The sequence below is a fragment of the Curcuma longa genome, chromosome 7 (genome assembly GCF_044706935.1).
Source record: "Curcuma longa cultivar G26 ecotype Majalengka, Jawa Barat chromosome 7, ITB_CL_G26_1.1, whole genome shotgun sequence".
Classification (NCBI taxonomy): Eukaryota; Viridiplantae; Streptophyta; class Magnoliopsida; order Zingiberales; family Zingiberaceae; genus Curcuma; species Curcuma longa.
The window spans coordinates 8,009,845-8,030,639 of NC_133867.1; the positions used below are offsets into that span (position 1 = coordinate 8,009,845).

Sequence of the window (20,795 nt, forward strand, 5' to 3'; positions counted from 1 at the left end):
GTTGGTTATGGTGTCATAGATCTTATAGCATATCTTCTTAATTGTCAAAGTCCACAAAGATATTGATATTGACATTGAAGGAAAAATATAGAGATTATGTTCTTAGTGTGCTTGTCAAAATCAATAGAAATATGGACATCGGATCTTTAAAGATTTTAAGTATTATTCTATTGTCATTATCGCATCATTGTTAGTTTTATTATTATACTTTTTTTACAATAATAATTGGTTAAGCAATCAATTCGAAATAAATGATATTATTTATAAAGACTGTCTAGCAAATGCAGGAAAGAAGGATATGAATAAGATCAAAAGGAAAACAAGATGGAAGAAGAAGATGATTATAAGAAGTGAGAATAACTGAAGTCACGTCAATCCTACTAGTCTTTCATTGTTGTTGTTGAAAATCACTAGAAATCTTATGGCTTGTTCAATGCTGCATAAAATTTCAAATTTTCATTTCTGACAGCTGACGAACCATTAATTGTTTCCTGCCCCTTCTTTTATTTAATTCACTTGTTTATTGCATTCTCTATTCTCAGTTTAATCTGCATTCTCTCTCTATTATGCAAAAGCAGAGAACAATTCCTTGAGCTCTTGAGCAAGAAAAAAAAAAGAAAAAACTTCACCCAAATCACTTCTCTTTCTCAAATCATCACTGTAATCAGCTATTTTTAGTTCCATATACTACTTTTTGTTCAAATGGATTTCAGCATGAAATACCATTGGGACAATCTTAAGGGAATGCCTGCTTCATCACAAGTTCCTATATGCAGTAGTAGGTTGTTTGAGCTGTTCATGTTACTTCCTTCTCTTGCATACATGATTTTCCATCTTCAATTGTGACCTCGCCAGGTAAGCTTTCCATACTCTTTCCCCATAGCACACCATAAAGGCCTCCAGCCATTAGAACTGCACCTAATATGCTGAAATTTAAAGCATTAACAGTCAATTAATCAGCTTGAAATATGGAACCTAACTAGGTGACTCCTCTCTACCTTCCTAAATGAACCATCTCTCCTGCTAAAATAGTTGAGACGATCAAAGTGAAAACGAGACTGAGAGGTGTGAAGATGGACAAGAAAACAGGTCCCTTCTTCTCTAGACACCAAGTTTGTAAGTAGAAGGCAACCCCAGTGACGACCAGTCCCTGCAATGCACTGACAAATTTGATGAATACTCGTTTCTCTTTCGATAGAGTGGAAATAAGGGACCTGGAACCTACACAGTACAAGATGGCTAGCAAACCCATATCTAAGTGTAGTTTCCACTTGGAACTATCTCTCTCAAACACCAACGCCACGAACAGGGACTGCAATGTGCCAAAGAGGCACTCGAGTGTTGTGAAGAGAAGCTTTGGGGGGTACTCCTTCAACAGAAATCCCTGTAAAACATGATGGTCATTTAACGAGTGCCATATTTTTGCTCAGTGGTCGAGGCATTAATTGGATTTGGATCACCTGTAGAACTAGCCACAGAGACGTGGCCATGCCGGAAGTGATCATTAAGAGGGTGCCTTCGATCCAACGTTTATCAGGGAGGAGGACAGGCTCCTGGTTTCTGTGTCTTGGGTGGCGATGGAGGCTCCAGTGAGGACCTTTGTAGAGAGCAACGATCAAAACTCCAATTAAACAGAGTGTTATTCCAAGAACCTTGCTGATTCCTGCGACCCTCTTCGTCATAAAAATCTCTCTCCTGGAATGTAAACAAAAAACTGGTAAGGAAGAAACATTAGTAGTAGTAGTAGAAGAGAAGCCGCAAATTAAACCGGAAGAGCACTGCAATGAATAAGGTGAACACTGGATTGCAATTTGTAATTGCTGCAGCAACTGAAGCCGAAGTATACTTCAAGCCCGTGTTATACAAATTCAAGCTCAAAGGAATCCTGAAAAGCCAACAAGTTGTCCACCATTAGCCAACAGTCTCAGACCACTCAAACTGACCTGATACCAAAGAACTTGCCCAATTATTGCATGCAGGAACAGTTTCAGGGATATTGTGAACGTCAGAGGAGTAGAACTCTTTCTGCGATCAGATATCAAACGATGAACAACAACTAAGAACTAATCCTTTACTTTAGGATAAACAGAGCATTTGGATTGCGAGGAGTACCTCTGGAAAATGGCAGCAAGTGATGCAAGTAGCAGAGAAGCAGCAATATGCCTGTAGAAGATGAAGACGAATGTGCTCAATCCTTTGTCGAAGGCAGCTTTTGATGTCACGAAGTAGCCAGTGTATGTCAATTGTATGAAGACGGCTACAAAATAAGGTTTCTTCTCGCTCATAGCTGCGAGCCTTTGAGCTAAAGACCCTAAGAGAGAGGAGCTTAGGGAGTGATAAATGGAGATGATGAGGGTTTAAATTATAACGGTCGAACCGACAACATGAGGAATTCTTTCCAGATGAACACTCAAATCCATGAATAGTTGATCGATATTCTAGCAAAGATAGATGAACACTCACTCAGTCAAGTATTCCATCACTTACCAAACATGAGGAATCCTTTCCAGATGCTTTCACTTTTCATTTATGCAATACCAAAAGGACTGCCTTATTCAAAGAGCTATCATAATCAGAAAACAGTGTCTAAAAAAAAAGCGAAACATATCACAAAATATTCCTCTCTCAGTGGAAAACACATTCTGTGGGAATAGATTTTAACGAAAGTATATGATTCAAAGCTCCAGACAAGATGTTAGACATAGAAGATTACACTTCAAGCCAGTTACATTAAAATATAACTAGGAGTAAATTCGCACACTGAATAAAGAAAATTTTTACGTAAAATATATATGGATAATTGTTCTTGAAAGATTCCTATGCTGATGGAAGACCCTGAAACCAATATTTTAGTAGTCATCTTACTTTGATGTGAGATAACTTGTATTCACTTTGTCATTTCATATCTAACAAAAGATAGTTTGAAATATCTTTGAGATGCTTAGATACGAATTTTATCCTTGGATTTCAAAGCTTAAATAGAGAGTTATTGATTTTTAAAATTGTCATAACTTTAAGATATTTTAAGAGCAGCTATAAAGGCCCTACCAGATCATAATAAGAGACAGTATGCCTATTGATAAAAGAAGGGCATAATAAAAAATAATTATGAGTTTTGATAAACATAAAACGCCTGCCTGACTGTGCGGTTCATTAAATTGCCGCCCCTCCTGGTTTTATTTCAGATCTTAAAACTCTGCACTGCACAGCACTGCACTGCACTCCTCCTCTTCATTAATGGAAAAAACAAAAAGACGACACCACACAAGTTGCCCAGGGGAAGGATGAAGGATGAAGGATGAAGGATGAAAGGTGGCATTGATGAAGGCCGTGGGGTGGTCAGATGTCTGGCCGCTACGTACGTACCTTAATGGCTAGCTCAACAGCAGCACCAGAACATCAATGCAGGCACATGTTTGTCTGTATCACTTTTCCTCCCAAAAGACATGGCCTGAGCTTTTGAGGTCCTCAGAACGATAGGAAATATAATTAGCAGTAGGACAAATTCTCTGGGAAAAGGCCTCTGATTGGATTGCCCAAGCGATCGATCGTCAGTATATTTACCAGTCATGGTTGGTGGTGCCAACCAAGTACTACATATTTGGGTTGTAGGTATTCATGGTTCATGGTTGGTGCAGAACAGTGTTACAATCTGAAGCTTTCTTTTCTTGTTGGATTGCTGAACCAAGAAATGCCATTTCAGGCAGCTGCTTGGATGGCTGCGGTGGCGAAGTCCGAGCTAGTAAAGAAGAGGGAAGGAGCTCATTCGAACTAAAGGCAAAGGGTGAACTGTAAAAGAAGCAGACAAACTCATGAAAAACTTGGAAAGCAAAAGTGACGACTGGAGAGAAGCTTGTTGGAATCATAGTGCCACTGCAAAGCAGAATGGAGAAGAGCTTCAAAGATTTTGCTTCCCTTTTCTTTTTTTTTTTTTTTTGAGGAGATAAAATTAGAAACATGTCTTTTTTTTATCTGGCAAATTAAAAAACAAACATGTTTTGGCAAAACAAAAAAAAAAATCACAGAAAACGGTAGCTCCTCATAAATGTTTGTTGGTACGGGCGTGCGTACATTCGACGCTATGCGACTCATGTGAGCTCTAACTTCCGGTGGGCCCCGCCCGGCGCGGGATCTACGGCCTCCGCCGTTTCAGGCGGAGACGACGGCGCCGGCGCCGGCGATTCGAACCGCAGCGACGCGCACGGCGTCTCGAATGGCGTCGTCTCCTGCGCTTCGTCGTCTCCGCCCTCCTCCTCCTCCTCCTCCTGGGGCTCCTCTTCCTTGATGGTGTAGAGAGCCCTCGAGGGGCCCAAGCACACGGCGGACCACCGAGCCAGGTCGTCGCGCTCTTCCTCATCCTCCTCCTTCGGCTCCGCTTTACTAGCCGTCGCGCGAGAAGGGTCCACCGCAGAGGCAGGCTCGACGCGGGACCGGCGCTTGGAGTCGAGGCAGAGCGCGTGGAAGAGAAGCGCCCTGGGTGCGGGTCCCGCGGAGGAGACGGCGGCGCGCTCGGGATCGGCGGAGTCGGGGTGTCGTCTCCGCCGGCGGAAGAGGAGGTAGAGGAGCTCGGCGGTGAGTCCGAGGAGGAAGAGCGACAGGATGAGGATCAGGGCGAAGCCGAGCTTGGTGAGGCGGCCCTTCATGGCCGCCGTGAGAGACGATGAGCGTCGAGAAGAAGAAGAGACCGATAAAACCAAAAGGCGAGAGGCGTTGGGGAAACGTTTAAATGCAGAATGGGGAGGGGGACCGGCTGGCGCCGGTACGGCGTGGCGGAGCGAAGAGGGGAGCGATGAAACGGTGGTTGGATCACCTACTCGACCGGTGAAGTGGCCGTTGGTGGCGGAATCGGAGGGAGTGACATGGCATTAAAAAAATATATTAAAAAAGTCTAAAATTCTTTTACTAAACATATTTAGAAAAAGAATTTTATAATAAAATTTAAAATACCCATAACTTCTTCCTTTCCAAATTAAGTACCAAATCCAATAAATATCAATAAAATTTCCTTTTGTTAGGTCGACTTACTACACTTGGCACTGGTAGCCAGTCAGGCCCAACTATACACTTCAGGCCCAACTATATCCATCACGTGCAGTGCATGGGCTCTGCCCCAGGTTCTCCTCCATCTTCCATCAGTGTCTGTATCACACGCTCCTTGCTTTCCATCCATGGCTTAGCTTTGCTATGATGGCACTCCTGCAGCGTGGCAGTAAAAATACTAAGGCAAAGCAGAGAGAGAGAGAGAGAGAGTGGTTCACACTTCACATGCCAACTTTCTCTGCTTCAAAGACAATGAAGGATATCTCACTTGTCACACCTTTCAATGCAGGTGGAGCATTTCATTATCTTTATCCCCTTCCTTTGAAGCGTGCCTCTCCCATTCCAAAAGCTTGTGTTCCTCCATTCCCATTGCTTCTGTAGGGGTTTCGGAGTCAAAAAAGCTTTATTTTGCTTCTCTTGAAAAGTTTCGATCTGCAAAGCCTAAAAATCACTCCTTTTTTTAGTTTCTCCATGTCTTCTGCGCGGAGGAGGTTCGTGCTCCGTCATCCGGTGGTGGTCGACGTCGGGTGCAGCTGCCGGCGGCCAAAGCTGCTATCTTTCTTCTACTCGTCGACGAAATCCAAGTCCAGTAAGAGCCCTAGCCTGCTTTCCCCGTACACTACTACTTCACTTTCTGAAACGCTAACGTCCACTACCAACGCCACTACTACCACGATGACCACCACGGCGACTGCTATTTCCTCCTCCCCCTCCCGCTACGGCGACTTCGCTTCCTCCCCTTCTCCGCCGTTCCGCTCGGCGGCGACAGGGAAGAGCAAGAAGAAGGGGAAGCGCGTGGCGGCAAGGAACGGGGTGGCGGAGGGGAGTACGGCGGTGGTGAAGGATTCCTCGGATCCGTACCTGGACTTCCGTGACTCGATGCTGCAGATGATCGTAGAGATGGAGATCTACGCGTGGGACGACCTCCGCGAACTCCTCCACCGCTTCCTCGCCCTCAACGCCGCCTGCCACCACCACCTCATCTTCCGTGCCTTCGCCGAGATCTGGAACGGCGTCTTCGCCGCCGCCTCGCCCCCGCCGCCACCCGCCTCCACCTTCGCGACTCGCCCACGCCGCCACTGACGCTGACCGCAAGCACTCAAGCCCGCACGCGACCCGAAAAAAAGTTGAGATCCTGACCCCACCTAGTGCCACGTGTAAGCGCGCCCTGTCGGTGACTACACCGGGTGGTGATAGGATCTCAATCCCACCATTACTAGTAATATCTTCTCTTCAGTGTAATGGACTGACTGCCTTTTAATTGTCTGTTCTTCTCTAATGGTAGGAATTAATTTAGGTGTTAAAAATGTGCAAGTTCTTCAACTTAATGAGAAATCTATTGTTTGTTTTATGCAAACTTCCTCTGTCACTATCGCTTGCAACAATCTCTTTCACTAAACAAATATTTAGGTAAGATCGCTCGATCATACTCCTTTGAAATAAGCGACAGGTACAACAATATAATAATGAGTATGGGAGATGAAAGATACATTAGAGGAGGACTTACTGATCCCCAATTAATGTTGTGCAACCCTCATGAAGAGCAAAGTCACGAGGGACAGCGGCAGGGCGCAGGTCCGTGTCCGCCGGTGGTGGTGGTGGTGGTCACTGATCCCATGGCTGACGGAGACGGGCACCACTAGAGCATGAAACCAATGGCCATGGCAGTCGCCATTAATGGCCGCCTTTAATTACCCTTGGGCTCGCCTGGAAACCTGTGAGCTTCATCGTTCAACCTGTTTGATTTTTCTCAGTGCTGCTTTGCTTGGGTTTAACGATAAATAATAAATTTAAACAAAAAGAGCACCGGTAACTTCCCTAAAATCCAGGCTCTTAAGATTGTTTTCTACATCACGAATATTTTAGTGTTGTGTATACCTCAACGAAGCATTTGATCATGAAAACATGGAAAACAAGTATGGAACTACAATGTTTTTAGAGGATCTTTGTGATAATCTAAGCGAGCAGGAGAGTGATTCAGACGAATTAGGTAGGGTCTTAAAAGTTAGATGAATTTTTTCTTTGAAGTAGCCATCTCACAGCTGGCTTTCGTCTCGAGCCGTGTTACATTAATTGAATGCGAAAGACTAACTCCCCTTGCATGCATCACAAGCAAACGTTGAATCTAATGCAAGATTTAGAAGCTTCTCACGTTGAAACTAGAGACAAGAATCTTTAGTTTTATATTTGGATAATCTCTAAATAATTGTATGGATCCATGTGCGAGGGCAGGGCAATATTAATTATGACCAAGGGAAAGCTCCATTTGCTATACCTTTTAATATTTCATGGACAGCTCAAACAAATTAAATTCAACCATGTTGATCTACATTTATTCAGTTCTAAAGCATACATTTAATAAATATAACGAGATTCTTTGCACAATGGTGTTAAGTAGATTTATATTTTTGAAATGTGATTTTGCACTCAAACAGGGCACTTTCCATGGCTTTGCCATGATTTCAGTTTGATTTTGCAGCAGAGAACTGGTACACAGTGTAGTTTCTGACACTGCAAAGCTTCAATTTGTGAATCAGAAACTTAATTCACACCTGCAAAGTATAACACGCAGAGACAGAGCAACAGGAAATTAATAGCTAGCATTTCATTATGACTTTGTTTTATGAAAATTATGATAAATACTTGTGACCTGCAAAATCTGGCACCAAGAACACCAAAGCAATCTCCTATTACAGTAGTTGCATGAGAGAAGTGCAAGGATTCTCATGATCTGGTGGAACCAGTGGTGTCAATTGCATCTACTGGCTACTGCTATAATTGGATACGAGCGCGCTTAGTTGTCTTCTCCGATCAAAAATATGGGCTTAGTTAATGAGAAAAATCTAGCAAATGTACAGTGTGATGGATTTTGTGGAGTTAAGGATATGATGATGAAGAACTTGGCTCGTTGGTTTCCTCCTCTGTTATTCCTTCAATCTTGAAAGAACTGGAAGAAGAAGAGGAGGAGGAGGAAGAAGTGGAGGAGGAGGAAGCGCTGATGGCTACGAGCAAGTCCACAAAGGCTCCCACTATGAGTCTATGCGTCTCCTTCCCGTTCAGCCTCAGGTACCACACCAGCAGCTCCTCCAGCTGCTCCCAGTCTCGGCCGAGGCCGTGCGCCGACACCATCTCCTCCATCGACCGCCGGAAGTCTCCGTACGGATCCTCCGAATCCACCGCCAGCGCCACGCTGTCCTCGAACGGCGCCTCGGCCGCCGCGGCCTCTGCCTCCTCCTTGGCCTCCTCCATGATCGACCTCGTGCTGCCGCTCCGGTCGAAGAAGAGCCGGTCCGACCGCCGCCGCCGAACCACCGTCTCCGACGACTCACCGCCGGCGGAGTCAGACGACGCCGTGGACACGCTCCGCTCGTGGTCGGACGTGAAGCAGGAGTCGTTGGATTCGAGGTACACCGAGTTCACCGTCTTGAACACCCCGTCGCCGGCGCCGGCGTCGCGGAAGGAGATCGTCTTTGGGTGTTTACAAAAATGCCAAGGAGAGGGAGGAGAGAGGCCAGCAGGGGGCCTGGGCGAGTCCCTGAGCTTGAAGAAGAGCGACCCCAAGCCTAGCTTCTTCCCCATTAGGCTCTCGAGGCGGGAGTCAAGCTCTCATTAATGGAGGTCGAGGAAACTTGAGCTCCTTCGCTTTTAAAACTTATCATAAACATGCATGTCGATGAAGGAGGCGAGAGAGACGGTGTTGAGTATTAAATAAGACATTGAATAGGTCCTTTTCAATCAACCTTAAGAATCTATTTAATCTTCGTTTACAAGTCCATGCGTTCGGTGAGAACATTAACGATGCCCATCAGACAAATCATTAGTCTTCCACTGATCGCACTAATGACTAATGTCCTTCTCACTGTAAGAAATCATGTCAGTTTCATAAATGATGAGCAACGAAAGAAAGCCAAAACAAGTTGTATTGCTGGATTTACAGTCAACTTTTCTAGGGAAATCAATCTTTGTCTTGCTTGGAGCTTGGCAAAAGATGGAGGGAATAAAACAGCGAGTGTTGTTGTTCACCCAATTTCCCCTGCATTAATGGAGGAAGGGTGAGGCACGATACCAAATTTATTGATTCACTCACTGCCATTCATGCTCCACCTTCACAGTTTGTGGGTCTAGTCCTGAGACCACAGCGAATTCAAGGTACATGTCACATCATGCCTCTCTTCACAGTGTATCAATGAAGTTAACAACATTGAATTCTAGGGGGGAAGAATTTGAAAAGCAAAAAAAATTGTTAGACTAAACTATTGTAATGTTCTAGCTAGATTGGCCTTATGTGGGTGTAATAACTAATCAATGAGAATAGTGCCCTCCCCACTCCCCTCCCCTCCCCTGTTGCCTTGTGCAGGATTCCCTGCTAAAATCATGCGTGATTGCCACAGGCCTTTCACCTTTGTTCTGCATATCTCAAGTTCCATTCTTTATTTCTGAAGAAAATTAGAGCTCTTAAACTAATTCCACTTAGAAAGGAATTTGCATCTTTCTTTAATCATGCTCGCTTGGAGTAGGGCTGATGTTCATTGGACCAACAGTGCTGCATTCTTTGGGCGTTTGTCTAGTCAATTGCATAGCAGGAGCATTCCCAAGATGTAGAAGCAGCCAAGATAGCAGTTAAGGCAGATGTAAAGAAGGACCCTTGACTTGCCTGCAAAATCCAGGTATTACGTTAGACTAGCTTTTTCTAATCGAAGTCAGTCTTGTTGTTATTATTGTTCTACAAGAAATCTCTCCTCATTTCATTGCCCATTTTCAACCAGTTTAGTTGTAAAACAGTAGCATGTTTACCATGAATCACATACATGATCATCCATGCTCCCTGTGACTGTCCTGCTGAAAACAACAAGTCCTTCACCTAATCTATTTTGTTTTCTCCTCATTTTTAATTATATATGTACATACACGATTGAATCAATCATAAATGGTGCCCTGTGCTCAGAGGGGACAGATGATGAAAAACTAGAACTCCATGGATGGGACAACTAAGCTTTGATTCTGTGTGGCATTGGGTGAGGGTGCAGGAACCTTCTTGGAAGATTTTAGGTTCCGAGCATATTTAATTTTATCAGGATCATCCTCGATCATGTGGAGAGAAAGAGTAGGATTTTAAATTCATTTTCTGCACTTGTTTTTTGTTTTATTTTGGAATCAAATTCTTGGTGTTAACATTAAATGCCTCACAATTGCATAGCTTGAAACTTATGGAACAAGTGGAAAAAAAGAGATTGCCTTTGGGTTTCTCAACGTTGTTGAATGATCAACATACGAGTCTTATAACACAACAAAATGTTTGGACAGGTCATGTCAAATCATAATGAGTACAATAATGGCGAGATAAGTCATTGGGGATTTGTTTGTTGTTTGGTTCTTCCCAAATAGTATGTCTAAATGGAAAGTAGAGGAAAAAAAATTCAGTTTTTTTCTTTAAACAAACTTTAGTTTTCAATTGGGTTTGGTTTACAAAGAACCAAAAAAACAATGAAACCAAATTCAGATTGAAACTCTGGCACCTCCTAAACTCTGCTCGCTTCCTTCTCTTGATCAGTGGTGTGTTATACCTATAAAGACATGAAGATAGTTCACCAAGGGATTCATAATACATGTATAAAGTGCCCTTCATAGAAACAGATTAGGCAAAAGCACATCTGCAACTCAAAGTGCAGTTTTGGAAGCCAGACCTTTGACAAACATTCAAAAGTGGTTGTGATTCCAAGCATCTACTGACCACTGAAAAACACACTGTTGCAGAAATATTTTTGCTCATTTCGATTAGCTGCTTGGCTAAGAAAGTAATCAAATAATTAGCCACTGATAACTCGAATGGTCAGTCACAATCTGACCATGTAAAGTTGACATAGCACAGTGAGAGGATAAGAGCATGACTTTTGTAATGCAAACAAAGTTTAATGCTTGTGTATACTTTGTCAACCATATCTACTTTAATGACACTAGGTCAGGCATAAACACATCGCAACTATTGGTGTTTTGTACATCTGAAAGTGTTTTGCAGGAAGAAAAAAGAAGCAAGATCATTCATGCATGTTTTCAAAACCAATATTGGATTTCATTTGCCTTTTCTGTTGTTGGTTCTTTTCTGAACAGAATGCTCAGTTCAGTGTTTTCTTTTTCTTTTTTCCATGATTCTGATTGCCCAATGCTCGTGCCAATCGATCGATCAAGTTAGAAGAAGATGATGAAGATTCATTTTTAGGGGGGTTTTAAAGAGAGGGAAAGAACAATGAGCAAGAAAATTCAAACAAAAAAATTTGTAATAAAAGAAAAACTATAATTGAAACGAGGTGTTACAGTTTAGCTAACATTATCAGGTCCACTTCATGCCCTGCGCTTGTTGCAGCTCTTAGCGGAGGCGGCGCCGGCGCAGAAGTCGAAGAGAACGGCGGTGCCGCACTTGGGGCACCGGAGGTCGGCGGCGGAGAGCATCACGTACATGAGGCAGCGCGGGCACCCGCCCACCACCATCGACGCCGCCTCCCCCGGACTCCCCTGCTCCGCCTCCGACGACAGGCACGAGCTCGGCGAAGAGGCCTCCTCCTTCTCCGCCGCCGCCCCCCTCCTCCTCGACGCTTCCCCGCGCGGCGCCGTCGGCGCCAGCGACAGGTTCAGCTTCAGGTCCAGCTTCTGCCCTCTCCGGTTGCGGCTCATCTCGCCGTCGCACTAAGAATCCTCGACTGATCAATAATCGCAATTCACAAAAACATCAATAAACCAAACCAAACAACAAAAAAAACACCTTCTTTTAGCCCAGATCAACTGAAATAACGGTGGAGGGAGATGACCGGAGCACCACCGGAGCTGCTTAATTTTGACCAACAACCCCACCGGAAGCCTCGACATATATAGGAAACATGAAGGTGCTGGGAACGAAGGATTTTAATAATAGAGGAGAAAATGGAGCACTAGTGGAGGTCAACCGGTGGGAAAAAACCAAAAACGGATTCGACAAAACAATTAAAAAGATTAATTAACGTGCAAAAGCATTCAATTTTGATATTTAATTTTTTTTGTTGGATTCAAAAAAAAATGAAGTAATAGGAATTAAAAATTAGTGGTGTAGGAATGAAACATCCGTTGACTTTCTCTCTCTCTCTTTGTGAGCGTGCGGTTGACTTTTGATTTCAGTAGATTTTTGGAATCTTCATCATAATTCATAAACGCGTTAACTAATTAATTTTATTTTAATTCTTTCTTATTTTATTTATCGAGTCATAAATCGAAACTATCATGGCTACGTACTAGCTAGCTTTATCGCACTCGAAATAATTATCCTCATCGATAAATAAAAATAATTAATAATAAACTAATAAATAAATGACAAGGAATGGATCTGTGAATAATATTATGATAAGCATTAGTTAATTAATTCATTAATTACTTCACTAATTGTTTGGACTTTGGGGCGCGTGGGTGCAACTCTTCCAACTAAAATCCAATCTTTCTGATCGATCGATCGATGCATGCACCATGCTCGATCGATCGAGGCACAAAGGTGCGTTGACCTTGTTCTCTCGAGCATCGATCTCCAAGTCAACAGGTTAGATTTTCCCATGCATGCATGATTATATATAAATCTGTAATTATGTATTAATTTCTTAGGGACTAATGGAGGATTAGTGCCTTTCTTAATTAGCCATTAAATTAAACAAATTAAGCAGTACTGCAGCGATCGAGTTCAACTTTGCATTGCTCTCCTTAAACTTCTCCCACCATTCCTCATGATAGCGCTAGCTAGCGTGCATGATTAGAGTAATGATGAATTAAATTAATATGGTTAATTATATAGTGGATTATATTAATTAATTATATTGTTAATATAAGCTAGCTAGCTAGGAGGAGCAATTAAGGATCACCATGTGACAGTCATTACGTCTTCAAAAGTGATTAATTGCAGGGATTAATGGTGGAATATATTGGGTAGAAGTTAAGCAATTTAAAGGAATTAATTAAAGCAGATGGGTTGATATATATATAATTCTAATTAGATCATCGATCGAGGTTAAGGAAAGGGAAGAAAGATTTAAATTAAAGCTAGCTCTGCATTGATGGAGGATGAGTTAATTGGAATGGAGAAAATTAAAATTGTGGTTTCCCAGATAATTAATTTGAGCAATTCAAAACTCACCCCCTTCTTTATCTTCTTCTTTGTTCAGATCTGTTTGGTTTATCGAGAACACCATTTCCATGGAACTAATTCATCTCAATAATAATGGAACGAATTATTATATATGTAAATTCATATATAATAATACAAATTCGCAATTATAATTAATTAGATGATCACTCTACAAAATAACTTATTATCCTACCAAATAACGAGATAAAATCTAACAATTTTACCTTAATAAATATATAGTTATAAAAATGTAATTATAAACATCATAGATGAGTTTCCTACTTAGCTTTAAGATCACAATTATAGTCTCTCACGTATTTTAATTTGGGAGTTGAAAGTAGTTTGATATATTTTAACTACTGTGCAATAATATTATTGAAAATAAAATATTGTTTTAATAATAAATAAATAAATATTTTTATTTTTAATGATTCTAATAAAAAAGATAATCCTTTGTTTTTTTTTAACTTTTGCCCACTTTTTTACTTCGTAGTCGGCCCGTGATCCCTATCACCCTCTTCTACCATTTCATTTTCACGACTCCACTCAATCACATCACACAGTTGACAGGAATATTTGAGTATTCATATTCATATTATAATAAAATTATATTTATTTTTAAAACCTGAATGGAATTATTTTTTGCATTTTCGCACTCTCTCAATAGATAAATAAATAAATAAATATTTTGTTCTGGAAAATAGTGTATTTTATTTTTCCAAAAAAAGAGAGATTAAAATAGTGAAATTTAAAAAGGGATAATAATGAGCGTGTGGTAGCTCCAGATTGACCCACGCCAGCATGGAAACCCACGGTCACTCTCCACTCTCCACGTGTCCGGAGGGGCAATCCACGTTCTTCTTCCTGGCGGCCATCGGTGGCCCATCAAGGCGCTGGGTCGGACGCTCTCGATCCCCCACGCGTCGCCGCCGCAGGTGCTTGCCCCCTTTTCGGCTTCCTCCGAGGTGGCCAACCGCGAACGGAGTAAGAAAGCAGAACGCCGATCGCATAAATTCCCGACGGCCGCCAAGTTCACCTCACCTCTCAGTGGAATCATGGATTCCACTTCCAGCTCCTGCGCGTCTCCTCCGCCTTCGTCGTCCCCGTCCGGCTACGGCATGGTGGAGATGGAGCTGGACGCCGCCGTGGCCCTGGCGAACCTGGCCGGCCAGGCGGCTGCGGTCGCGACCAGCTCCCCTGCTCAGGACAACCCCACTCAAGCAGTATGCAAGCAAGATCATCAATCTCTTAAACTTCTCTTTCTTTCCAGCTTAAATCGTTCTCAACTTGGATATTTTGTACTCCTGCAGGGTATCTGTTCTTCTGCCGCCGCTGAAATGGCCGGCTCGAGTAGCCTCAGGCCATCTACCAAAAGAGGAACTAGGCAAAGCATGACAGAGGTGATGACTAACTTCATCTTTACAATCAAGATGCTTTTTATGGAGTATGTCATATATTTCGATTGGCGAGGTCAGGCAGAGAAGGAAGAGAGGAGAATGCGCAGGGTGTTGGCTAACAGGGAGTCGGCGAGGCAGACCATTCGCCGGCGTCAAGCCCTCCGAGATGAGCTCACCAAGAAGGTGGCTTATTTACGACTGGAAAACGATAGCATAAAGTTGGTAAGACATTTACCAAATTGCAGACGTTGAAAAGTTGGTTTCTGCTAATTTTTCTGATTGATCATTGGAATTGGTTGTAGGAAAAGGAATTGGCAACGCAAGAGTATCTTTCACTCAAGGACACAAATGCACTGCTAAAAGAGCAGGTCTGGCCTCTCCACACTCTCGGGATGAACATTTGAGGTTTGAACCATACATATAGTGAAGATGCTTTTCCTCCTTGTGTAGATCGCAAACACTGCGAGAGGTGAAATTGACATAAACAGCGCCGCCACAGAGGTGGAACCCTACAACCCCATCATTTCATTCGTAGATCAACAAGCCGCAGCTGGATCTGTGAGGCCGCTTTATGTGCCAGCTTGTGCTTGGTTCAGTCCATTGCTTCAGTCGGCGGCAGAGAATGAGAAGGAACCAAGAGGCGATTTGCAGGTGAAACTGGCATCGGCTGAGGACGAACTGTATCAGGATCCTGGCACCCCTGATAAAGTCCTTCATAAAGCAGCTGCAGCAGAAGCAAGGAAGAGGAGGAAGGAGCTCACCAAGCTAAAACACCATCACGCAAGGTAGAGAAACAGTCAATGACAGAAACCAGTTGAGTTTATTTAGGTAGCGAGTTTGTAGCTGCATGTAAAATTCAAATGTCGGAGAGAAAGTATGATATTTGAGATGTTTGCGTTTATAAGAATCCAACTGAATCAACTTTGAAGTATCATATTAGAGGATGCATTTAGGATGTTATAATTAAGAATCTCAGCAGATGATTTATAAAAAAAACAATTTTTTCGAGGCAGAAACTGAAAATAGGAGTTTCCTAAATTCTTCTTTCAGATCGTCTACTCTCAGATTAGTCAGGTGAACTTCAGATACTTGAATATCAACAAAAAATTGGTGTAGATGATAATAATATGTGAACTGGAATAACCATTCATATGTTGTCTTTCAAACCGAGTACATAAAACATTATACAAAGAGGTCATGGTATCAGGGCAGTGATGACATTTTATAGAGGAGATAAGGCTAACCCAACACATCAATTACTAAGTTATGAATTATCATAGAAACACTTCACTATAAACTCTCTCTAGTCTGCAAAGTTTGTCTAATAAAAGCAGAGGATGATTGAACAGAGGAATAGGGACATTTACCACCAAAGCAGAGCATGGTATCTGCATTTAAATAAATGGAAAAGCAAGCCAATTGAGGGAGTGAATATGTTGAACAAGAAAAAGGAATGGCCCCATTAATTTTAATGCATGATATAATGACAATGACCCAGCAAAAGAAAGTGAATGGCTACAATAGAGACGTAACTGCTAATTGATGGTATGTTTAAACAAAGAAAGATGCCTACGGAAAACAAGTGTCATGGACTAAAAAAACAGATAGACTACTAGCTCTTAAATACCCAGGTTTGCACAAGTAAAAAAATTCCTATTTGCATACCAAAAAGATGTTGCATACAATGGAGTAAGAAGATACTGTACACATGTTGCAATGATGTAGTTTTTAGTGTGAAAGACTTAGCCACCTGCAGAAAACTGTGATGCCCAACTACAAAAAACAAAAGGGTTATACAGGTCACTTAAGAACTTGTAATTAGTCGGAGGATTGATCCTCCAGAAAATCTGTTCAGCAGAAAATAGAGATTGCAATTATTTTTATTGAAACCCCTACGGTGAGAATACTTACTCAAATCGCAGCTATGAGCCATAGATACAAAGCTGTCCTCGTGATGGCAGCCTATGCAACATAAACCATCAACTAGATTGAGAACATATTGCATATTTCTTCAAGGTTAGAACCAGTAAAACCTGGCAATTTTACATTTGACACATCCTATCTAACTTTCCTAGTTACTGATACAACAGGTTCATGTACAGTGCACCACCTTCATATTTATATCCTCATAAAAATTGAGGAATTTGGGAGCATTCTATTACCTGCTGTAGGGCACACAAGTTCACACAAGAACACCTGAGCGTCCTAGCCAGAATCATTAATCACGATGACAGATGACGATAAGGGAAAACACAATAGAAAATAAGAATAAGCTTTATTCTTGCGTAAAATATGAAGGGAGAGTGAGATGCAAAAAGCAGTACCATATTGCTATATAACCAAGAATCTACAAATTCAACTTCTTAAGAAGATTTCTTTGACAACTCAAGTAAAAGGCAACAAAATCCGTTTGCAGTATTACAACAAATAAAGATCAAGCCAATTAAACACTGTAATGGTTCAATAAATTAACCTTAGCTCATTTTCCCTTGAATTTCCTGTTTCTGTGCACTGATCACAATATGAGTGTTAGTATGTAAATTTGACGACAGCCTATTCTAGAAAAGCCAGGAACTTTACAGAAATACAAATTTAAAATATAAATCGAGTACAACTAACACGGCACTCAAAAACATGATTTTTTAACATATAGAAAATTTTGACACAAACATAAGAAACATATATTCAAAGTTATAAATGGAAAAATCAGTTTGTCTGGTGATAAATACAGAGGAAAACTAACAATTTTCTTAAGTATCATCAATTCAAACAAAAAAGTATGGCATAGACAGAAGGAAAGTGGTAGAAGATAGTGGCTGCCAAAATATTAGGTACAACAAAGGAAAGCAATCCATTACAGAAAAGAAAGCAAGCATTTTCTAAATTGTCCAGAGGACCCTATCTTCAAGCGTATCAGTGTCACCAGGAATCCCTCCATCTGAAAGGAGACAGTATCTGATGATTTCAGTCTTGGTTAGGAAGTTAACATGGTTTGTTCTTGGAGTTAGAAGGAAACTAATCCTTCAAATAGATAGGCTTCTTTATCCTCTCGAGTGGCATAATATCTTACACGACAATTTCTCAGAAAAAATAAGTACCGTATACATTAGTAATCACCATGGAAAAAAGAAATCTGCCTGTTAAATTCTGTGTAATCTAGCCATATCCCGTGATCTGGATCATGGAAGTGCTACTCATTTCCAACTTCTGAGCCTTCAAGGAAGTATGGTGAAGCGTAGAATCTCCATTTTGCAAACTTCCAAATGGTCGATAGTCAATTTAAGAAAGACAAGTAGATTTGTGTGGGAGATCGTTTGGCGACATCAGCAATTGGTAAGAACAGAAATAAGAGGCACAGCGTTATTTATTTTTACTAGATCATGTAAACATACTGGGATTCTCTCGTAACATAACATAATTATGACCGCATAACGAAAATAGACAAAATTTTAAAGCAATTAACTCTTGCTTGGAATTCAATCGAGAAAACCTGTCTTCTCGAGCACAGCATTGCGAACTCGGCGCAGATCCCTCCCTTTGAGCGTCCTCCCGACTCCCTCCAGGACGGAGAATGTGAGCATAGGCGACCCATTCCCGGAAGCCCTCGCCACGATCTCGTGCGGCGGAAGCATCTCGTGCTCATCCCGGTCATCGTCGCCTCCCTCCCACCATTTTTTCACCTTGGGCACCACCGAGGTCGGAGTCGCAGGCACGTTGACTGGAGCTGACTGCTGGTAGATCTTCCCGGCAGGCACCGACCTTGAGTAATCCAATTTCGGCTTCGACTTCCCGGGGATCATCCGGGCAGAAGCCACCGGAGTCGACTCCGCGCGCGCGGCGGGCTGGGAAGCAGCAAAGGCAACCTTTCTATAGAGGAAAGTGTGCGGCTTCTGGTGATCCTCCGAGAGAGCGGCGAGGATGCCGGAACTCAGGCGGGAGACGCCGCGAGGTTCCTTGTTGCCGAGAGGCGCGGGTCCAGGGAAGGTGGGGCGGATCGGGTCACGGGGGCTGGATTCCGAACCAAACCAGAAAGCGGCGGCGTCCTCGTGGAACTCCTCCCCTACGGCGGGGGTGGTGGGCCGCGAGGAGGCAGCGAAGAGGCCTAGGAAACGATCCACAAAGGGGCCTCGCTGGCGGCGAAAGGTTTCCATGGCTCTCGCGTAGCCCTCGCTCTCCGGCGTCAGAGGCGGCGCTGCTTCCTAATTGCCCTCCGGTTAAGCTCCACCACCATCAGAGAGAGAGAGAGAGAGAGAGAGAGGAGAGAGAGAGAGAACGAGGACGGAAATTGGGGAAAGGGAAGACGATGCAATGAGAGGATTAAATCAGCCGGCCATCGTCCTACGTGGCGAGACACTGTTAGAACCCTATGCGCGTGTTCCCCATCGCGCATTCTAAGCGTACGATACCGCATCATCTCCTTCCCGCTCTGGCATCAGAACAGATCAACGGCAACAAACGCGCTCGCATAGAAGTTGATGCGGGGACATGCGTTCCTCCTGGGAATCCATCTCACTGCCATGCGGAGCCGAACTCAGGTATATATCCCGGGCCAGCGATCTTGTTTAACCCACAACGCGTAATCATCGACTCGAATAATCGACCAAGCAAAACCAACGAAACCAAAACACGTTCGTCCTTTTCCCTGTACGCTGGGCGGTAAAGGACACACGGCCAGCATAGCTTACGTCACCCGAGAGTTTGTCTTCTACTTGATCCCTATGGTCTCTGTACGATCATGATTCGACGGTCGTGATGTCGTAAGAAGATAAGGACGCAATTCTGCGGGACCTCCTTTTTGTCCCTTGCATGGATTTACACACACATATCCACCCAAAACCCGCATAATGGTAATAATTGAGTTCGTTTTTTAAAAAAATAAATAAATGGGTCGAACTCGGATCCTATTAGAGATATGGATCCGCAACCAATGAACACCACACCGACTGGGTCTACTTTATACTTGCTGACGTGTTATTCAGTTAACGACAATTTAAACTCTAATCATAGTTGTCATGAGTTCCTATCAAGGTCCTATTTAATTAAATAATTGAGTAGATTAGAAAATAATGTAAATATAGATGATAGTGAAGTAAATTGTTTTTCAAATATATGATAGCAAGACTGGTTATATAGAAATAAGATGATTTTACTGAAATAGTATTTGTATATTATTAATAAGTTATTATTTTAATAACAACTAAATCTCTATATTATTGATTTTTCTGTTATTACATTCAATTCTCTGTTATATTTTTATCTATATTTAAATAAATTTTATCATATTATATCATTATTAATCATTTTTTTCTTCTTCGATTAACACATGTATCATTCAAATTGACACCATCTCTAGTCTTATCTCAATCACTAATTAATTCTCTTTGCAATGATTGCCCAAATAATTAATTGATGTTGCCATTCACCTTGACCTAGCTACTACAATTTCCCTAATCCGAACCCACAATAAACTAAACCCACTCCATCTATATTGCATCCGATTCTCTTGCTCCATAATTGCCCACTTGTTTAAGCCAACCAACCCAATTACACTAATTAATTACCTCTGGCTATAATTAACCTTAACTATAATCTTAATTATCATAACTAGTTGCCATAAATACAATATTTAAATCATCCACTTTGGTCTAATGATGAATAGCATGCATTATATTAACGTGCATGTGGAATGGTTGCCGATTCTGCTGAGAAAAGGAACGAGCACAAGAGCACAACACACAAATTAGTATAAAAAGAACACTTGAGAACACAACACAGTGTCTAGCACTAAGCTATAACAAGTGTATTTAAATGAAATTTCATCATCTTACAAGAACATATATAATAATTATGTAATGTAATGTAATGCATGAAAATTTTCAAAAGTATTAATTTGATTATTATAAACTAGAAATTTGGAAAAATATTGGAATGATTAATTCAAATATAATATTGTCACAACATTAGCCAACTTTTGCTGACAGCAACATCTCAACTACTGGTACTGAGATGAAACAGTAGTCAGTACTGATTAATCATGTTGAAATTAGAGGATGATTCATGATCATCTCATGGTTTCTCTCCGTGATCACTATGAACGTGATTTTTCTTATTTTGACATCTCTGAACACTAAAGTAAATTGGCAGTTTAAGTGATGATCAACAGTGACGTTCCATGCAAGTTGATGATAGAACAAAAACAGAGAGAAAGTGATAAAACAGAG

General features: G+C 42.0%; 7 protein-coding genes across 7 annotated transcripts; 2 read left to right on the top strand and 5 right to left on the bottom strand.

Annotated features, from left to right (window-relative positions):
- Nucleotides 1–668: 668 nt before the first annotated feature.
- LOC141832366 (WAT1-related protein At5g64700-like) lies at nt 669–2,285 on the bottom strand. Its single transcript, XM_074719869.1, has 7 exons — nt 2,113–2,285; nt 1,963–2,025; nt 1,769–1,885; nt 1,461–1,695; nt 1,226–1,384; nt 999–1,150; nt 669–926 (listed from the first exon to the last, which is right to left on the bottom strand). The coding sequence occupies exons 1-7, from the start codon at nt 2,283–2,285 to the stop codon at nt 797–799; spliced, it is 1,029 nt and encodes a 342-aa protein (XP_074575970.1). The 3' UTR covers nt 669–796.
- Nucleotides 2,286–4,006: 1,721 nt separating this feature from the next.
- LOC141831440 (uncharacterized) lies at nt 4,007–4,643 on the bottom strand. The gene has a single exon (XM_074718792.1). The coding sequence runs from the start codon at nt 4,641–4,643 to the stop codon at nt 4,089–4,091; it is 555 nt and encodes a 184-aa protein (XP_074574893.1). The 3' UTR covers nt 4,007–4,088.
- Nucleotides 4,644–5,511: 868 nt separating this feature from the next.
- LOC141831820 (uncharacterized) lies at nt 5,512–6,290 on the top strand. The gene has a single exon (XM_074719218.1). It carries the CDS (start codon nt 5,512–5,514, stop codon nt 6,121–6,123), a length of 612 nt encoding a protein of 203 aa, XP_074575319.1. The 3' UTR covers nt 6,124–6,290.
- A 1,440-nt stretch (nt 6,291–7,730) lies between these two features.
- LOC141831819 (transcription repressor OFP13-like) lies at nt 7,731–8,619 on the bottom strand. Its single transcript, XM_074719217.1, has one exon. It carries the CDS (start codon nt 8,617–8,619, stop codon nt 7,918–7,920), a length of 702 nt encoding a protein of 233 aa, XP_074575318.1. The 3' UTR covers nt 7,731–7,917.
- A 2,678-nt stretch (nt 8,620–11,297) lies between these two features.
- Nucleotides 11,298–11,884, bottom strand: LOC141831821 (protein GL2-INTERACTING REPRESSOR 1-like). Its single transcript, XM_074719220.1, has 2 exons — nt 11,798–11,884; nt 11,298–11,721 (listed from the first exon to the last, which is right to left on the bottom strand). The coding sequence occupies exon 2, from the start codon at nt 11,707–11,709 to the stop codon at nt 11,380–11,382; it is 330 nt and encodes a 109-aa protein (XP_074575321.1). The 5' UTR covers nt 11,710–11,721; nt 11,798–11,884; the 3' UTR covers nt 11,298–11,379.
- Nucleotides 11,885–14,232: 2,348 nt separating this feature from the next.
- LOC141832198 (uncharacterized) lies at nt 14,233–15,481 on the top strand. Its single transcript, XM_074719684.1, has 4 exons — nt 14,233–14,577; nt 14,653–14,796; nt 14,877–14,942; nt 15,025–15,481. Exons 1-4 carry the CDS (start codon nt 14,233–14,235, stop codon nt 15,361–15,363), a joined length of 894 nt encoding a protein of 297 aa, XP_074575785.1. The 3' UTR covers nt 15,364–15,481.
- LOC141832199 (uncharacterized) lies at nt 14,850–18,845 on the bottom strand. The gene is made up of 3 exons (XM_074719685.1): nt 18,065–18,845; nt 16,258–17,512; nt 14,850–15,339 (listed from the first exon to the last, which is right to left on the bottom strand). Exons 1-2 carry the CDS (start codon nt 18,723–18,725, stop codon nt 17,454–17,456), a joined length of 720 nt encoding a protein of 239 aa, XP_074575786.1. The 5' UTR covers nt 18,726–18,845; the 3' UTR covers nt 14,850–15,339; nt 16,258–17,453.
- Nucleotides 18,846–20,795: the final 1,950 nt, after the last annotated feature.

What these genes read in the sequence shown, in the direction of transcription:
- LOC141832366 (XM_074719869.1), bottom strand. Translation starts at nt 2,285, where the DNA reads ATGAGCGAGAAGAAACCTTATTTTGTAGCCGTCTTCATACAATTGACA. An exon ending in TTCCTGCATGCAATAATTGG is followed by an intron (nt 1,886 to 1,962) that starts GCAAGTTCTTTG and finishes TTGGCTTTTCAG; the next exon opens with GATTCCTTTGAGCTTGAATT. An exon ending in TTCATTGCAGTGCTCTTCCG is followed by an intron (nt 1,696 to 1,768) that starts GTTTAATTTGCG and finishes TTTACATTCCAG; the next exon opens with GAGAGAGATTTTTATGACGA.
- LOC141831440 (XM_074718792.1), bottom strand. Translation starts at nt 4,643, where the DNA reads ATGAAGGGCCGCCTCACCAAGCTCGGCTTCGCCCTGATCCTCATCCTG.
- LOC141831820 (XM_074719218.1), top strand. Translation starts at nt 5,512, where the DNA reads ATGTCTTCTGCGCGGAGGAGGTTCGTGCTCCGTCATCCGGTGGTGGTC.
- LOC141831819 (XM_074719217.1), bottom strand. Translation starts at nt 8,619, where the DNA reads ATGGGGAAGAAGCTAGGCTTGGGGTCGCTCTTCTTCAAGCTCAGGGAC.
- LOC141831821 (XM_074719220.1), bottom strand. Translation starts at nt 11,709, where the DNA reads ATGAGCCGCAACCGGAGAGGGCAGAAGCTGGACCTGAAGCTGAACCTG.
- LOC141832198 (XM_074719684.1), top strand. Translation starts at nt 14,233, where the DNA reads ATGGATTCCACTTCCAGCTCCTGCGCGTCTCCTCCGCCTTCGTCGTCC. An exon ending in AAAACGATAGCATAAAGTTG is followed by an intron (nt 14,797 to 14,876) that starts GTAAGACATTTA and finishes AATTGGTTGTAG; the next exon opens with GAAAAGGAATTGGCAACGCA. An exon ending in ATGCACTGCTAAAAGAGCAG is followed by an intron (nt 14,943 to 15,024) that starts GTCTGGCCTCTC and finishes CTCCTTGTGTAG; the next exon opens with ATCGCAAACACTGCGAGAGG.
- LOC141832199 (XM_074719685.1), bottom strand. Translation starts at nt 18,725, where the DNA reads ATGGAAACCTTTCGCCGCCAGCGAGGCCCCTTTGTGGATCGTTTCCTA. An exon ending in TGCTGTGCTCGAGAAGACAG is followed by an intron (nt 17,513 to 18,064) that starts GTTTTCTCGATT and finishes GTCTCCTTTCAG; the next exon opens with ATGGAGGGATTCCTGGTGAC.